At 39.4% G+C, this 16,716-nt stretch overlaps 1 protein-coding gene across 3 annotated transcripts in view; it reads left to right on the top strand.

The window, feature by feature from the left end:
- Nucleotides 1-2,027: 2,027 nt before the first annotated feature.
- ACTN2 (actinin alpha 2) overlaps nt 2,028-16,716 on the top strand; it is a 68,762-nt gene continuing 54,073 nt past the window's right edge. The window contains exon 1 of one of the 3 annotated variants that reach the window (XM_061471199.1): nt 2,028-2,445. In XM_061471199.1, the coding sequence (XP_061327183.1) occupies nt 2,311-2,445 (135 nt within the window). In that variant the 5' untranslated portion in view covers nt 2,028-2,310. The remainder of the gene's footprint in view (nt 2,446-16,716) is intronic. The other 2 variants (XM_061471200.1, XM_061471198.1) reach the window with 2 other exon arrangements.

The raw sequence follows: 16,716 nt of genomic DNA, 5'->3' as shown, positions 1-16,716 counted from the left end.
GCTAATCCGTAGTGTGACTGGATACCCTTTGTCATCATAGTGCCTCAGGTTTTATTTCATGACATGAGCACTCTGGCCTTTGTTACAGGATAAGGGTCAGCAAATAAAACGTGGCTTTTAACTAATACCTCCCTGTACGAAGCCTCTAGTACCCGTAAAGCTCCCCTGTACTGCACAGTGGGAGTGGTGTGGTACTGTCTGACTTCGTCAGCCTTTAAAGGTTGGAACAGATGGTCCTTGAGGTCTTTTCCAGCCTGGAGTTCTATGATGGCATTCTATGATTCATCCAAATAGATCCTCAGAGCAGGCAGTGCCAAGAAAAGACATGAAGATGGTTGCAATGGCTCACCTCTAGTGAGGTAGTGTGTAAAAAGTCACAGGTTTTGGTGGTGCAGGAGAACTCTTTGCACGAGAGACAGCTCTGGTTCAGAGCATTACAGCTTTGCATGTGTACTTCTGGGACTCCTCTGGCTTCTCCCTGCTCTTCCTCTAGAAATAGAATAAGAAGAAATAGTTTTACTGACTTCAAAGGCTTACATAGTCATTTAGGTGATTGAAATCAGATATGTATCGCAATCTACAGATGTCTGCCCAGCTGTAAAAATAAACCACACAAATTACACCAGGATACACATAATGTGTGCATACATTAAGTATTTTGGTTTGTAATTGCTATTTGATACTGTCTGAGAGTATCCTAAGAGAATGATCATCACAGGTGGAAATATAGCAACCTTGAGAATATTTGCATTGAGCAGGTGAAAAGCATGTGATTCTGACTTTTCTGCTTAAATTTGAAATTTGATTTTTAGACTGTTTATCTTACAGTATATATACATCAGTCTTTGGAAGTTCAGCTTGCTTTGCATGAAACATGTTGCAATCCTTTTCTGAATTCCAGTCTGCAACCTTAGTGCTGCATTTATGACATTTTTTGAGCTGATGGGCAGGTATTAGTGGTGCATGTATGCGTGTTCTTCTAAATTGCGTAGACTCATGGAATAGAAGGTGGCTTGGCAGGAAGTGCACCTTTAGTTAGTAATAGGAAGTGGAGGACACATGATGTTAATTGCACTGGTTATTTGTTCACATTGGCTTAGAGACCTCTGGTTGCCTCTACTGAGTGTAGTTCTCCCTTGTATCTGACTGTCTTTTACAGCTTCCAAAAGCTCAGCTTTTGTGAGCATTTTCTTCTTCCTAGGTAAGGCTGGAATTGTATCCAGTGTGGACAGTGCTGGAGGGGATGACCTTGGCTAATGGTAGGTGCAGGCATTAATGACAAGCTACATGAAGAACCTAGTAAACTTGCCATTTCCCAGAAGAAACATTGTCGCCAGGGCAACTGAAATGATATGTATGACATGGGAGATAAGGGTCATGCTTGCCAGGATGTGTGATCTCAGGGCTGGCTTTTCATATTTTACCCTGTGGAAAGCATGGCTAAATGTTTCCTGCCACATATTTATAAAGTTACTAGTTCCAGAGACCTTTGTATGCGCTTCTTGGGATGTACTGAGCATATTTCCTCATTAAAAAGACACGTGTTGCTTTTCTACATTGTGCTCCCGTACTTTGTGGCTTAACGCCAAACCTGAGCTCCACCGGAAAGTTGTTTCGAGTATCCTTGTCTGCACTGGCTCTTGGGAGCCTTAGTCTGGAAAGAAAAGCGTAAAGAGGCTCAAGGGTCCACTTGGACTTCAGACTAATGAGAAGCAGTGTCCAACTACATTAGCGAATTATAGATGAAGTAGAAATCGTGTCAGCAGGGAAAAAAAGGGGGATGAGAGCCAGGTATTTTGTCACATTGGAAGCAAGGACAGACAGACAGAAGAGCTGACAGTGATTTGGGGCAGAGCTCTTGCAGGCGGTGCGTTCCTTACCCCCTCGCAAGGCGGTCCCGCTACCCGGCACAGAAGCGGCGCCGCGCCGCGCCGCCCCGCCCCTGGTGCAGCGGGTGGTGGCCGGGCCACGGGAGGGCCGGGTCCCGCCGCCGCGCCATGTGACAGCCCGGCGGGGATAATAAGCGGCAGCGATGAGCCGCGCTGGGCTTCTCCGGAGGGTCAGCCGCAGGGACGTACAGCAGCAGTAGTAGGGAGAGAAGGGGCAGGAGAGAGAGGGAGGGAAGGTCACCACAGGTCAGCACCTACCTGAGTTTCAGCTTCTGCTCTCAGCAACTCGTCAGTATTCACTGCCTGTCACCTTGGAAAAAGAAAAAAAAGAAAGAAAAAGACACTGCTACTTACAACCCGTCAGCAAGTAAACTAAAAACGTAGTACAAGCCACAGCAGCTGAAGCTGATCCCCAGGTAGCATGAATAGCATGAACCAGATAGATACAAACATGCAGTACACCTACAACTATGAAGAAGATGAGTACATGACCCAAGAAGAAGAATGGGACAGGGACCTGCTCCTGGACCCAGCATGGGAGAAACAGCAAAGGAAGGTCTGAAAGTAATGTGTGTTTGTGTATGCCTCTGTGGGGAATGGTGTCCTTTCTTACTGCCATGCTGCATCTGGAGTTGCCAGGGCTGTGCAGTAAGGGCTACTAGTTTTGTAAGAGAATATATTTTACATTGTATAAAGCATGTGTATGATGTATACTAGCTATGCCATATTTTGAGGATAAAGTATTCACTTTTTGAATTCTTAAACGAAACCTATGTAAGGTGAAACTAATGGATGAGAGGAGTTTCTTTTTATATTGCACTGGAAGTATTCTGTCAGTACCTCTATATTTATATATTGGTATTTCAGTAATTTTTAACTTTAATTCCTGGGTCTTCCTTTCAGAAAGCAAACTCTGAAATGATGTCTGTGCCTGGTTGCTTTTCAAAAGCAGTAAATGGCAATTATAGACAGGGACATGAAGGAAATGGTTCACAACTGGTGCGCTAAAATTTTTGCAATATTCCTGAGAAAACACTGAGAAATCACTTTTGAAATTGTGATCTTGCAAGTCAGCTTTATTAGAATTTGCTCTTAATTCTGACTGAACGGTCTGAGAAGGAAAATATTGCCTAGACATAGATCCAGGCTAGAACTGAAAAACTGTATTTCATGATTAGGTTCCCACATGCCAATTCACTGTCTGGGAAGAAACAGATCTGTAAACTCCTTGCAACATACCATTGCAGAAGAAATGCTTCTTACCTTTTAGGTATAAGAAAACTATTGCACAAGCAAGTACTGCACATGCTCTTTTTCTGAACACAAGCAGAGATTATATCCCATTGGTACTTTTGTCAGTGGTTTGGTACTTTAGTAATATTTGCAGTATCTAATTTCAGAACACCGAGTTTTAAGCAGCATATAGAAAAAGAGAAATGTTGTAAAGGATTTGTTACTTCCTGATGTAAAAGGTGATGCTGAAGGCACAGCTGACAGATCTGGGATTAAAAGGTTATCTGCTGGTTACAAGAATGAAAAAAATAAAGAGGGGGACTCAGAGAAATGGTGCTCTGGGCAAGAAGGTTGAATATACTTTTTGTGAGCAGCTCACTTAGTAGAAGTTGCCATACTGATGACAGTCTGGCCTGCTGTTACCGTCACAGCTTCTATAAAAGCAATACTATAAAAGTATAGCTATAAAAGTAAGAGCTGTTAGAACTGTTGGGGCCACTAGGTTTGCTTTCCATTAAGATGGGTAGACCCAGTATTTTCCTTTCAGTTCTCACTTATAGCCTTCCTTCTTCCTGAGTTTTAGGTGGTTTTACTCATTTTCTTGCATTTACACTTGTTAGGATCCTCCTGTACAAGTATAGTGGGAGAAATTCTGGGGGAGGTTGAAGTTCACGTTTGTTGATCTACCACCTGCTGCAACTCTTAAGCAATTATTAAGCTGTACTCATCAACACATTTGTTTTAATTTACATGGTGGACTATGCTTTTTTTTTTTTTTTTTATAGTGACAATGGAAATTATCTTGGTGCTTCAGTGCTTTAGTGATTTGAAACTGCTCAGCCAAAACAAGTCTTGATTACATCTGATTAGGATTCAATTGTCCAGCATTTCGGATAATTCTGTTTTCAAAATAAAGAAATAATGCACTGGTTGCTAGATAGCACTAAGGTGCAGTTTTCCTACGATGCAGATAAATAATAAAAAATAAAGCTAATTTGGATTTTCTTTACAGTAAGTATCTTGACTTTTACAGAAGAGCAGGGAGCAGTTTGTATAAGACCCCATAGCAAATGCTTTGTTCCCATTCCTCCAAACAGACAGTGATTTTTCAGAAAGTCAGGTTTCCACATTGATCAATTAAACCAAACTTTGCTTTACTTCCACAGAGTAGGAAGATTGCAGCTTTGCTCCTTTATGTTGGCTTAGTTTTAATATTAAGTTGGTACAACTTCCAAATAAAATTCATGGGAGGGAATCCTCATTCCTTGTCCTGGAAAGGAGCCTAAATTTATTATTACACGAAAAATAGGTACTTTTGTGATAAAGGGCCTGCTAAACTTTATAAAATTTCAAGGCTTCTGTATTTTTTCTAAGTGGTGCTAAGAGTTGCAGCAAGTGGTTTCTTTATTTCCTTATTTATGAGGAGAAGATTGCAGATGCATGGGCACAGATCTTTGCTCTAACTGGTAATACAATATTGAAAACTGATCTCAGTGGAGCCCTGGCAGTTGGCAGCATATATTTTCTATTAGATAGTCTTGGAACAGACCAAAAATAAATGCCATTGTTTCTATTGTGGGCTGCCCTCTCCAGACTTGCCATTTCAGTGATACGCCTGGTATGAGATCTGTCAACAGATGCTGGTAACACATGATGACGTCCATAGGATTACAATGGACGTGACGCCTAATTATAACCATGGTTCATAGAGTATTATGGTCTGCTGTAATCCAGGCTCCTTGGTGGTTGCAGATGTCAGATTAAATATGAAGTACACTATAGGAAAGGAGGCTGAGTTATAACTTAGCTCTGTCTCCCTGAAAGTGAACAACAATTTAAATGCTTTAGTTGGAGTTACATTTAGCCTGTGTCAAATAAAGAAATCGGGAAAATACAAGAATTCGACCATTTGCTGCATTAGACAGTATTGGTGAAAACTTAAACAGGTTTATATGGTTGGAAGTTTCAGGCAGCAACTTTAAAGACAGACTAAATGACACCCCCCAAAAAAAAAAAAGTCATATTTTGGATGGGCATGCTGTCTTCAGTAGGAAATAATTAGAGAACTAATTACAGCCTTGGTGACTTCTAAACATGTAGATGGGAAGCATGAGATTGGAAACTTCTGAAATCTACTTGACCCAGCACACTTCCACTGGCCACATGTGCTTAAACAGCAGTTGAAAGACCTATGGAAGTGGTCCCTTGTTCATTCAGCACCACATGGAAACACAAAAGTATATAGGAAAACAAAAAGTCTGGCCAGAGGGGGTGGGATTCTCTTGTTCACTCTGCTCTGTAACCTTAGGCAAGGTCAGCTCACCTCAGACTTTGGTTTTCCCACTGTTAAAAAAGATGGCAGCAGTGATAATTGTAACAACTGATAGAAGTGGCTGGTTCTGGGGGATGTCAGACTAGTGATTAGCGGTCTCTCAGTCCCTGCCCTGATGGACTGGAGTGGAAGTAAAAATCATGCTATCTCATAGTAGAAGACTTAAAACCTCGTTTCTCTTCTCTTGATGATAAATTTATTTCTTAAACTTCAAAAATATTTCAACAGATTCCACAAACCTTTTAATTTTCACTAAGCCTGTGTCTTAATGTAACTAAAAGGAACATAGGAAAATGCAATGTCCCTTAGCTTAGGAAACCAAGTACAGCAGTGCTACTCAAAATGCAAACATACTATATACTGTTTGCAACATGTTTGAACTGCCAACCCTCTTAGTGAGCTGTGTGTTAAATGGTGCCCTTTCTTATTTGTAACTTTTGCTATAAATACTTTATTTTAGGAGAATGGGGGTTTTGATCTTTGACGTGAGGTGTGGTTTGTTAGTTTTTCAAGGAAGTCTTCAGCCTTCAGGATAAAGATCTGAAGCTTGTGATTTCTTCTTCAGGGCAGTTGTATTGTAAAGCACTCAACTGGCTTCACGTATTTCATGTGGGTCTTCTCCAGTCATTCAGACATGTCTGTGACACTTCTGCATTAACACATGTAAGGAAATAAACAGAAACATACTTCTTGCCTTGCTGATACTATTATACATAAATGATCTTATTCTAGCTTGCTTTATGGCCCTGATACCACTGCTTTGTTAATGCAGAATGGGTTTTAATGTAGGTCAATGAAATTTCTGACCATTTTGATGGGGTTTTATGCTGGTATAGAACAAACAAGCAGACTCAGAATATTTATTTACCTACATATTGCACTCTGTCAATGCAAATATTCTTGATGACACTGAATGCTATGCATGAGTGAGGACTTTGGAAAAGTTTTTTGGGAAAGAAGCTGTGTCTTTCCAGTCTTCAGCAGTACATAGCAGATTACATTTTCAGTGTGGTCTATAAGGATTATCTGCATTACCTCCTTTGGCTGGTAACACAACTCCTGTTGTCCTTGCAAATAAGTAAAAAAAAAACAAAACCAAAAAATTAAAAAGAGCATTTGGAAGTTACATGCATGACAAATTCTTTGGAAGAAGCTACCAGGACTATGAATTATGGATAACACCCTTCTTTTTCTAGTGTTGCTGCAACTTCTAAGTTCAGCAGATTTGAGAGGTTCATTGCAGTCTGAAAGAAAAGTTGACCTTGTGTTCAGTCTGACTTCAGTGTCTATAAATAGATGTACAGTCAGTGTCCTGGATTCACTCTGAAGCTTGTGTGGTCTTCTATGGATGGAATCTAAACTGATTTCTTATCAGAAACCTTTTCCTGGAAGAAGTCTACTGGTGAATGAGAAGACAGATGAAGTAGTGGAAAGCTTTATGCTTCAACCAGGAGGAGGAGGAGAGAAATAACCAAGCCTGAATGAATGAGACAGAAATGTAAAGCAGAAAAAGGTTGGCAGGAGAGGCTGGGTGCTACTAGCAAAATTCAGTACTGTAGAACCACTCCTCATGGATTTACAAGCTCTGAATTGAAATCATTGTCATGGAGAAAGTGCAGGTCTAACAGAAAACAGAAACAGAGGTACTAAAAGGAGAGTATGAGGTGGTTCCATCTAGAGACCCCCTCTTCCTGTCCCAGTACCCATACAGTATTGAAGCATGGAAGGGTCACAAGAAAACTCAGGGGGTGCGATGAAAGCTGAATAGATTGGAATGTCAAATCCCTATTTTCACAATTTATGTGGGAGTCCAGTCTTGTGGAGTATGTGAATGGTGGAAACCCCTTGTAAACTTGAGGGTTGGACTAAACAATCTTTATAAGTCCCTCCAACCCAAACCATTCTGTGATTCTTTGAGAATACAGCAGTATCTACAGTGTGTCCAGGGCATTCCAGCCTAGGTCTTGCCCTTTTACAGAGATTATCTGGAAATAATCAAAGTTGGGGGTTTGGATGTGGTTTTGAGGGGAGGCAGCGTTTGGGTTAAGCTCCCATAGCACACAGAGAAACCAACCATCTCGAGGGCTTTAATGGGGTGAGACTTTTTACCCATGTGGAACATCAGTGGGATTGTTGAGAAGGCACAGAGATTCATCTCAGCAGTGAATGTAGGAGGTGTGAGGGAGGCAAAAAGTACACTCCTTTCTAAGGGAATATCAGCCTTCTCATTACTTATTCCCAGTACTGACCTGTTAACAGTTGGATATTTCTTATAAAGGTGGTGGTCCTGGGTTGAGTATATTTAGGACTAAATTCAGGAGGTGATTTAATTTGTTAGGAGGAAAATCCTCCAGAGTCAAAAGCAGAATGATAATCAGTGGGAAAATCATGTGCTGTACTGAGACCTACGTTGCAGTTCTTTGCCTCCCTTCCCCTTTATGCACCAAATTAGGATGACATAGGTACCTTGGGAATTATATAGCCTGAAATGCAGGATCTATAGAAGAACAATGTCTTGCCAAATGATACATACCACTATAGATGCTGGTGTGCCTTTTGGTAACATGAAGTTTCAGCAGTCCAAGGCCAAATGCCTCCCCTCCAGGTGCATCAAGAATTTTCAAACAGTGGATGCCAAAACCTCTAGCATTAAGAGCACACATGTGAAACATGTTATTTCTGTTCGAATCCTGGGTGCTCTTCAAGTGACCTTCTCAGTGGTAGATGGCCCCATGTAGGGTCTGACTCAGAACTTGGTAGTCAATGGTTGGACTTCAGGGTTTTTTTTCTGCCACATCATGTCTTGATTTTTCAGCAAACACTACAACGGTCCTAAACATTAGACACTGATACAATAGAAGGGTATGAAGTTGCAGTTTCTCTCAAGCTAGGAAGAGTTGCCATGAGGGTAGAGGGACTCTGTATAGAAATATGGGATGTGTTTATGGCTTGTCCTGTACAATTGGCCTCTTCAAGATTAGTGCTTTTTAAAATAGTAACATGTTAAATTCCTCTTGCTGATGTTACTTGCATGGAATGGTGCTTGAGAGGAGCATGCTGAAAAGATAGTGGAACAATCATATTTTGTCAGTGCGCTTCATATTCTGTCTTGGAAGCTGTCAATAAGGTCTGCAGCTAAAGAAGGCTCGAAATACTGTGGTGCTGGTGTAGGAAGGAAAATTCAAAGAAAGCTATTATGAAATTCAGTTAACTAGAAGTGTTTATGGAGGTAGTTTTTCTTTTGAATGGGAAGGTTTTCTTTATACTAAGTGTAAGAGATCAATATCTTACTCAATATTATATTTTTTTACTTAAACTCAGATGGCCCTCTGAATGCTGACCCATTCCAGGCTCGGTGTGCTTTTGTTACTGTCATCAAATGGGTAATTCCTACAGTCCCAATTCAGCTGCTAATTGCTAATCACTCCCAAATATCTGCCAGCAACAGAACTTGATGGTTATGAAAAGAAAAAAGAACCATTTTATAATGGGAAGCAAAGACTACCCCCTGCCTGCACTCACAGTACACACCATAGCTTCCCCTGAAATTCATATAGAAAAATGTCTGCAGATACACTGATCCAATTAGTAAGACAATAAGGGTGGGAAGAAAGTATGGCTCTAAGTGGGTTTCCATAAGCTGCAACCAAGGTGCTTAAGAGCTAGAGAAAAGCTGTGTGTTAAGCAGTGGACTTTGCTATAATCTGTTTGGGGTAGGAGGTCTGCATCTTGCTGTGGATCTGTGTTTGGGTCACTGGAGAGCTGGAGAGGCATGGGAGGTGTTTGCTTGGAGGAGCACTGAGAGTCTTCAGCTCTGAGACTGCAGAAAGCAAGGAATCCGTGCTCATACAGTTTGTAGCCCTGTGGAAGCAAAGCAGAGCTGCGGTGTATTTTGTAAACTAACGAATCGTAGTAAGAAAATACCATGATTACATCATCAATTTCCAAATTAAACTAAGACAGCTCTGCAAGCTGAATTTTGCTCTTTGCCAGTGGGGTAACACAGTTCAAAATCTTCCACCAAACCCCTTCCATCCTCTTATACAAGCAAGACAGAAGTGGTTTCATCATTATAATGGAAAAATTGGATACCAAATGCCTAATATAAATTTAATAGCTGTTGTAAATTCTGATCTCATTTAATGATGTTTGGTTTGGATAGTAATTTCTGTATTGCACTGTACAGTTCTACTGAATTAATTTCAGTGTGACTGAGCATTAGGATTTTCTTCAGTTGTGAATGATGGAGGTTGAAGCTAGATGATCTTCAAGTCCCTTCCAACCCAAACTATTCTATGATTCTATGGTAATGATAGTATTTTAGAAGTTGTACTGCAGAGCCTGCTTACAGAAGAATGCACTGGATTTGTATCTGGACTGCAGAGGGACATGGTGCAGGAAGAAATGTGTCAGTGAAATAGAATTAGGTGGAAATTTGTGCTGCTTAGCTTTGTCCCAAGTCAAAAGACATCCCTCCCACATGTTATTTTATATCCCTGCAAGCAAACAAATATAAAAGTGCTTACACAGCTGGCAAAGTTGAGTTGTTCTGGATAGCTTTACTGCCAAGCATATTTTATTCTGAGCTCTAATTATCAGGATAAACAATGTGTAAATGTGGTTGTATTCCTTTACTGTGAGCAGTGAAAAGTTGCTGACCCTGAATGTGTCTTTTATGGCTATGCATACTTTACTCTCAGCTGATACCAGAAGGAGAATGCATTCACATCAAGCACTCCATTTCCTCCTAAATTAAATTTAATTCCTAGTAGTTTAGGGTGATTATACGTTCTTCAGTGTCTGAAGAACATCATTTCATGAAATGCTGTGAAGAGAGTGCATGACTTTTGTTCTTATAATTTCACTGGTTTTGTTGGTTTTAAATATGCCTCATGTTGAGAGGCGATGTGTGAAGCTGATCATAACTATAAAGGTGCTATACAGTGCTCCTTTTCTACCTGATAAAATCAGGCAGGTATTTAAAGATAGAAGTTAGCTCTTTCCACATCATTTAACTAGCAAATACAATGTTGTGATCACCCTCTGTGACTGTTTCTCTACGTATTCTGTAGTTGCTCTTTCTGCTTTCTCTTCAATACAGATCAAGATGGCATGGTCCTAGTAATCCTCAAACTACTGGTATGAAATTATTACAGGCCAGGTGTTACTGCTCTGCAGAAACAGAGCATCTGCAGAGATATGTGCAGCAGACTTTGAAATTCAATGAAATTCATCTTTTAGGAGGTGTTCCACTTGAAATGGTAGCTGTGGAAATACACTTGATTCTTTAGAAAGCCTGTCCGGAGGGAAGCAGAAGCTGCCAGTTGTCTGGCTAATGTTTAGTTAGTTTGTATATTTGTACCTCAACTTTTAATGTGTGCTAACAGGTGAGAATTTTTGAATTTGTGCTCTATGTGCAAGAATGGGCACTGCTGCTCCTGGATTTCCCTTTTTGAGTTGTAAGGAAATATCACTTTATGTCTTCCTCTCAAAAATAGTGGTTGTAATAAGTGAGTGCTGGCTTTACAGATGAAAGTGCTAAGTGTTTACTGTACTTGGTATGGGTAAGATTTTCCCTTTACTTCAAATGCTTCCTCCCAACTCTTCTTAACTGTCAGAATCCTTCAACTTGAAGTCTGATGCTTGTTCTTATTTCTCTTCAAAACCGGTGAGAAAATCAGTCCAGCCATCCATTATTTTGATAAACGGCAGAACCTAATTTAGAGCAGATGGCTTCTACTCTGAAGATCCCCCTAGAAAAGCCTTGCTCACCCCCACTACCATAGCAGGAATCTGTGGAAAGTGACTACCCTAGTCTAAAATTAGTATCTGTGATTATTCCTTAAGTGTCTAAGGAAACGCTCGTATTTTTTATAGGCATTGAGCACCCAGGCATTTCCACTGACGTCAGGAGGAACTTCTGTCTATTTTGCACCTCTGAGAATCAGCCTGCTATTTTGGCACTCGCAGAAAGGCCTCACATCTAGCATTAAGCGGTAGTTTTATTTAACTCCGTTTCATGTTCAGTCTTGGCACCAGTGTAGCTTTTCACTGCTGCACGACTTAAGACATTGCACTCTTTAATATGAAGAAAATTGGTACCCAGCTGCACTAAATACAAATAAAAAAAAGATACTAAATGATTGTGTAGCTCTGGTGTGTTATTTCACCTAGAGGAGTTTCTTCAGGCTATGGAAAAGCTCTATAGCCCAAGTTTATCTCCAGCTGTACTCTGGAGTGTTGGTTCCACCATGAGTTTTCTTTGACAGAGCAACTGACCACCTTTGACTCTACCCTGTCCATAGACTTCTAGTCCCCTTCATTCACTTCAGTACAATGATCTTCTACTATATACAAGATCACTGAAGAAATATGAAGCAACCCTCAGTGTTCTTAGCAGTTCGTAAACCAGTTTGCATTGCAGCCCCACAAGCTGTGCATGTACACATTATGTAAATGAACTTACCATCCATCTGACATTGATGCCAAAGGACAAACAAAACACCATACATGAGGCTGAAGTTGCTTTCCTTTTGTCTATAGCCTTAATTTCCATGACCAGGCACAGTCCCAGCGGGGCTCCTGTTAAGAATAGATCTGCTATGAACAAAGAACTGGGTGTTTAATTGACAGAGCAGTTTGCTTATCACACTGTGCTGTCTAAAACACAGGTGTTTATGCTTTCAGCAGTTACAGCCATCCTTGTTTGTTTACCCGTCTATTCTTAGCTAAGTACTTGAGAACAGGTTACTTAATTAAATTTCATATTCCTATATAATCAAGCTATCCAAAGATCCGGAGTAATTATTTGCTTTTTATTTTGGTTTGTGGTTTATTTTGTTTGTTTCTTTTTTTTTGTTTGTTTTTTTAGAAAAGCTCAGTAATTTAGGAACCTGAAGCTCACTAAAAATTACTTAGGAACTCCAGATTTTTTCTGAAAGTCTTCTGGTTTATAGGATATTTAAAATAGCTTAGGAAATGTTACTCTGTAGCTCATGTCTCATTAAAAAAAACTTCAGAGTTAAAAAAAAAGAAATCAACTCGATATGTTTTAGTAGTATCTTGAACAGCAGAGGCTACCAAATTCTTATAAAAACAGGTTTTTAAAACAAACATGAAATTAAAATTGATTTTTTTTAAATCATTATTAACAATAATAAAGAAATTAACACAGATTATATGCTTTGTGTACTGAGAAATATTGCATTGGGTAAACTGGCATATATATCACTGAAGAATTTTCTGTTGCATAATTGGGAATTAACGCATGAGGTTTTCTTTTCTCCGTAAGACTCTCAGCTGAAACCTTAGTTTAGATTACAAGTAAAACTAGGTTGGGTGATCTTCAAATGTACTAAATAGGAGAGAGCAAAGATGACAATTTCTGCGCAAATATTGTGGGTTCCGACTATTGACATTCCTTTCCCATCATTTATTAATATCTAGGACTTAAAGATGTGTGTTGGTTTGGTGGAATTGAAAATCTTTCAGAATCTGTTTTAGTTTTTTCAGTTAGAATACATGCTTTTCTGATGATGGAAGTGTTTTAAGGAATGTTGATATATAGGACCATACTTTTATCTCACTCTGACTGTATTGACCAATTTACAATGGATTTACTTACTCACCTGGCAATGTAGTATATAATTACTGGATAAAGATAGCATGGTGAAGAAAATCAACAGAGAAAGCAAGGGAAAGACATTTGGAAATCCAGTCAACTAAATCCTGGATTAGCCTACTTTAATAAATCCCTCTATTTCCAGACAGCATACCTTTAGTTCCTTCCATACTATAGTGTGTGAATATTTCTTTAATCTCATCCTAAATAGTACTTGGTTATTTAAATATGTATCTGCTGAAACAAAAATGTTAGCCAGCCCTGTCTGCATACAGGAACGCTGTAGAGCACAGCTGGTGGAAGAAGGACCTGAGACTGGAAAGGAGAATAGAAGATATGATCTCTTTATAAGAAGCTCATTTTGCACTGATAGGGTAGTGGTAATGCATCTTCTTTGTTTAATATACTTGAGAGAAAGCCCCAGGCAGTATAAAGGGCATAGACTCCACCTTTAAAGCACACATGCAGATTTGTCCCTTTCAGATCCAACACAGTATGGGACATTTTATTTTGGCTTACCTATAGTTTGTTTTGAACTCTCCATGGGAAGAGGCAAATACAACAGAGATTGGATTTGTTCCATAATAGCAAAGATGTGGCCAATTGGAAAAGAATATAGATAAGAGATAAAACCCCAGAGAAATAACTGGTCTCAAATCTTTTATCATTGTTGAAATGGTTTCCTCCAAACCTGTTGGCATTTTCATTGTGAATCCTTTTTGGAAAATGCCTTCTAGTTTGTTGGTGCTCTTGTGAAGTAGAAATGCTGAGCATGGAAGGTAGTGCTCCAGAATTAGCTCCTTTTGAGCCATGTAGCAGTGAATGGATTTCTTTTGACCTTATGTTTGAGTTTTTGTATATATTTTGATTCCATGACATACTAAGTACCTTTTTCTACCCTGTGTTTCTTAGTTTTCCAGTAGTTAGATCAAAAAAATGTGCCTTAAATGTGGTTCTTTGTCTAATTAATGCTTACAGTGAAACCTCCCAAATATCACTTTGCTCAGAAGCGAGCTGGAATGCACCAGAATGCAAATAGCTCACTGTTCCATTGATTGAGTATGCCTTCAAAAGTATCAGGAGTTGTTTTGATTTTGTTCACAAACTTGTAAAGAGCAGGAGAGAGAGGGTGCATGAAAGATGTGTATGCAACCATGCACCAGTACATTGGAGTTTCTAGCAGTACCTGCACTTGCTCTGCAAGCTCACTGCTTAGGTCCCTAGTTTCCTACCTGATTGTCTGCGGAGAGGTAACTTTTGGGCAGCACTTTGAGATATGAATATATAAATGCAAAGATGCAGTCTTTGTTGCATGGGTGATAGAGTTCATTAAAGGTTTTACAAAAATGTGCGCAATGTCTCTTTGCTGCACTCAACTTTGTGCATTGGCAAATTCGTATGGCTGGGTATGAACTGGCTTATCTGTAGATATGCACTGTAAAGTTTTGTGGTGTAAAGTCATCAGGAATGCTGTGTAAGCTGTTAGTTACTATAGCCATACTACTTCATGTTGCAGTGTTAGAATTATTTGGTTTTCTAGTGTAAATTCAAGGTCTGCAAAGTGCAGTGGATTGGAACAGAGACTATGTTATGTATGTTAGTATGCTCTAAAGTTAGGTTACCCCATTAGGGGAAAATACTGTAGTGCCATGCAAATAGTTGGCAGTCCTCAGAGGTTCTAGGTGCTGTACACTCCCAGCCATGCTGTATGGGAGTACTGTGGTACAGTCCTTGCGGGCAATGCTGCTCTGTTTCTACAGATTTCAGTAGGAGACAGTTTGAAGGGCAACATTTGGCAGTTGCATGTAAAAAAGACCCCAAATCTACCATGATCTGTTTGTTGTTAAATTATTAAATGCTAGAAACAATATGGCCTATTGAAAGAGATCCGCATGTTCATAAACTTTTCCTTTAAAGGAAATACAAAATAAACATCTGAAAACAAAGGAAAACAAAATCCTTGACCAAAAATAGATTATTCAAAACTTCCCACTTGAATTGCTCTATTGGTCCTTTTTTTTTGTTTGGTTTTGGTTTTAAAGCTTTAATCTCATTTAAGAGCTGAATTCTGAATATGCTTGATTCACAGATACTTTTTTTCAACAATATTTGTTTTTTGAGGCTTGTGAAATAAGTTTTTCCACTTGCTACAGCATTTTAAATTTGTGAAGCGTACATCAGACTGTAAAATACTGCACAACCAAATTGAGAGATGAACGGCGCCCTCCTAATTCTGCATTTAGAACTCTCAGTCCATGGGGTGTATTTACATTTCACCTCTACTGTGGGGTGAAGTTTTTGGACAGATGTGTGAAGAGGTTTTACTACTTGAAAGAAGTTGTACAAAAAAGCAAGAACTCAAATGTTGAGTCTTTACTTGTCTGTCTTTTCACTCTCATTAGAGAAAGCAATGTGAGGGCTATTATAACTCAGAAATTTGTTTGTGATTTGAGAACTTTATGTTTCCTTCATAGATTATACCACTTATTTACCATTCTGTAGTGCTAATCTTGTACATTGAGAGTTTTAAAGCATTGAATAATGGTATGTAATCTGACAGAGGTATTAGTTCTAGTATAACAAGATCTTGACGTACCTGTTTTTTTACACAAAGGCAAAGAAAGTAAAGTCATCAGAAAGGTGGTGTATAACTGTGAATGATGTCATGCATATTGTTATTGAAGATGAAGAGGTAAGATCATTGCAAGCAGCAATGGATTACTCCCTGTTGCTCCAGGGCTGCTGTAACACAGCCAGACATTCTCATTTGAACAAAGTGTTCACAAAGAGTATTACCTGTAAGCTGTTTGTGACCATATTTCCTCAATGATTCAAGCATATGATGTGAATGGAGAAACACTACGGCAAAAATAGCCATTCGTATCCAAGAAAAAGCTGACTTCTAAACCCCCTGACTTTTGTCACTGCTTTGCAAGGTGGTGACAATGTTCATTAAAAGTATCAGTATTGCAAAGCCTTTCGAGTGGAATATTCTAATAACTCCTACCCCCCAACTCATGATGAAAGATAACCTTGCACTGAAGATGGACTTTTAATTTATTGGTTGGGAATGCATGGCTGGGGGAACCTTTCACTTTTAGGTCAGTGTTTTGAACCCAGGCCAGGTGAATAAGTGACAAGGTTGCTAACACACACAGACTGTTTGGTAATGTCTATGAGGTGAGTTGTACTCTCAGTTTAGCTCTCTGGGGGACAGGTGTCCCCATCATTTAAACCACCAGAAATGGCAGCTTCACTGGAGGTGCCCAAAACTGACCTTATTAGTGAGAGGTAGCAACAGTGACTTTTCAGCCTAGAGGTGAAAGCTAAAACAATTTCTGTATGTGAAAATGCTTTCTCAGATTGCATCTGTGGGGTTATTCACAGACATTGCTCTTCTCTAACAGTTCACTTACTTAGTGACTTCTTTCTCTATACTTAAGTGGCTGGCACATTTCATACCTCACTAAGAGTTTAAGAAGCAAAAGATAAGTAGCAAGAACTCAATTTACAGTAGTGAGTAACTGGTTCATGCTAAACACCTAGCTTTGATTTTTAAATGTAGAATTAGCTTTGGATGACTGAGAACAATTGTTGAAAATGTTGGTAATCGTGGTGTTGTTTTCCATCTGTTCACAGTA

The sequence above is a fragment of the Pezoporus flaviventris genome, unplaced genomic scaffold (genome assembly GCF_033815535.1).
Source record: "Pezoporus flaviventris isolate CSIRO_AGI_PZ_B2104156 unplaced genomic scaffold, CSIRO_AGI_Pfla_v1 ptg000066l, whole genome shotgun sequence".
NCBI lineage: Eukaryota > Metazoa > Chordata > Aves > Psittaciformes > Psittacidae > Pezoporus > Pezoporus flaviventris.
This window is presented reverse-complemented; position numbering and strand designations above follow the sequence as displayed.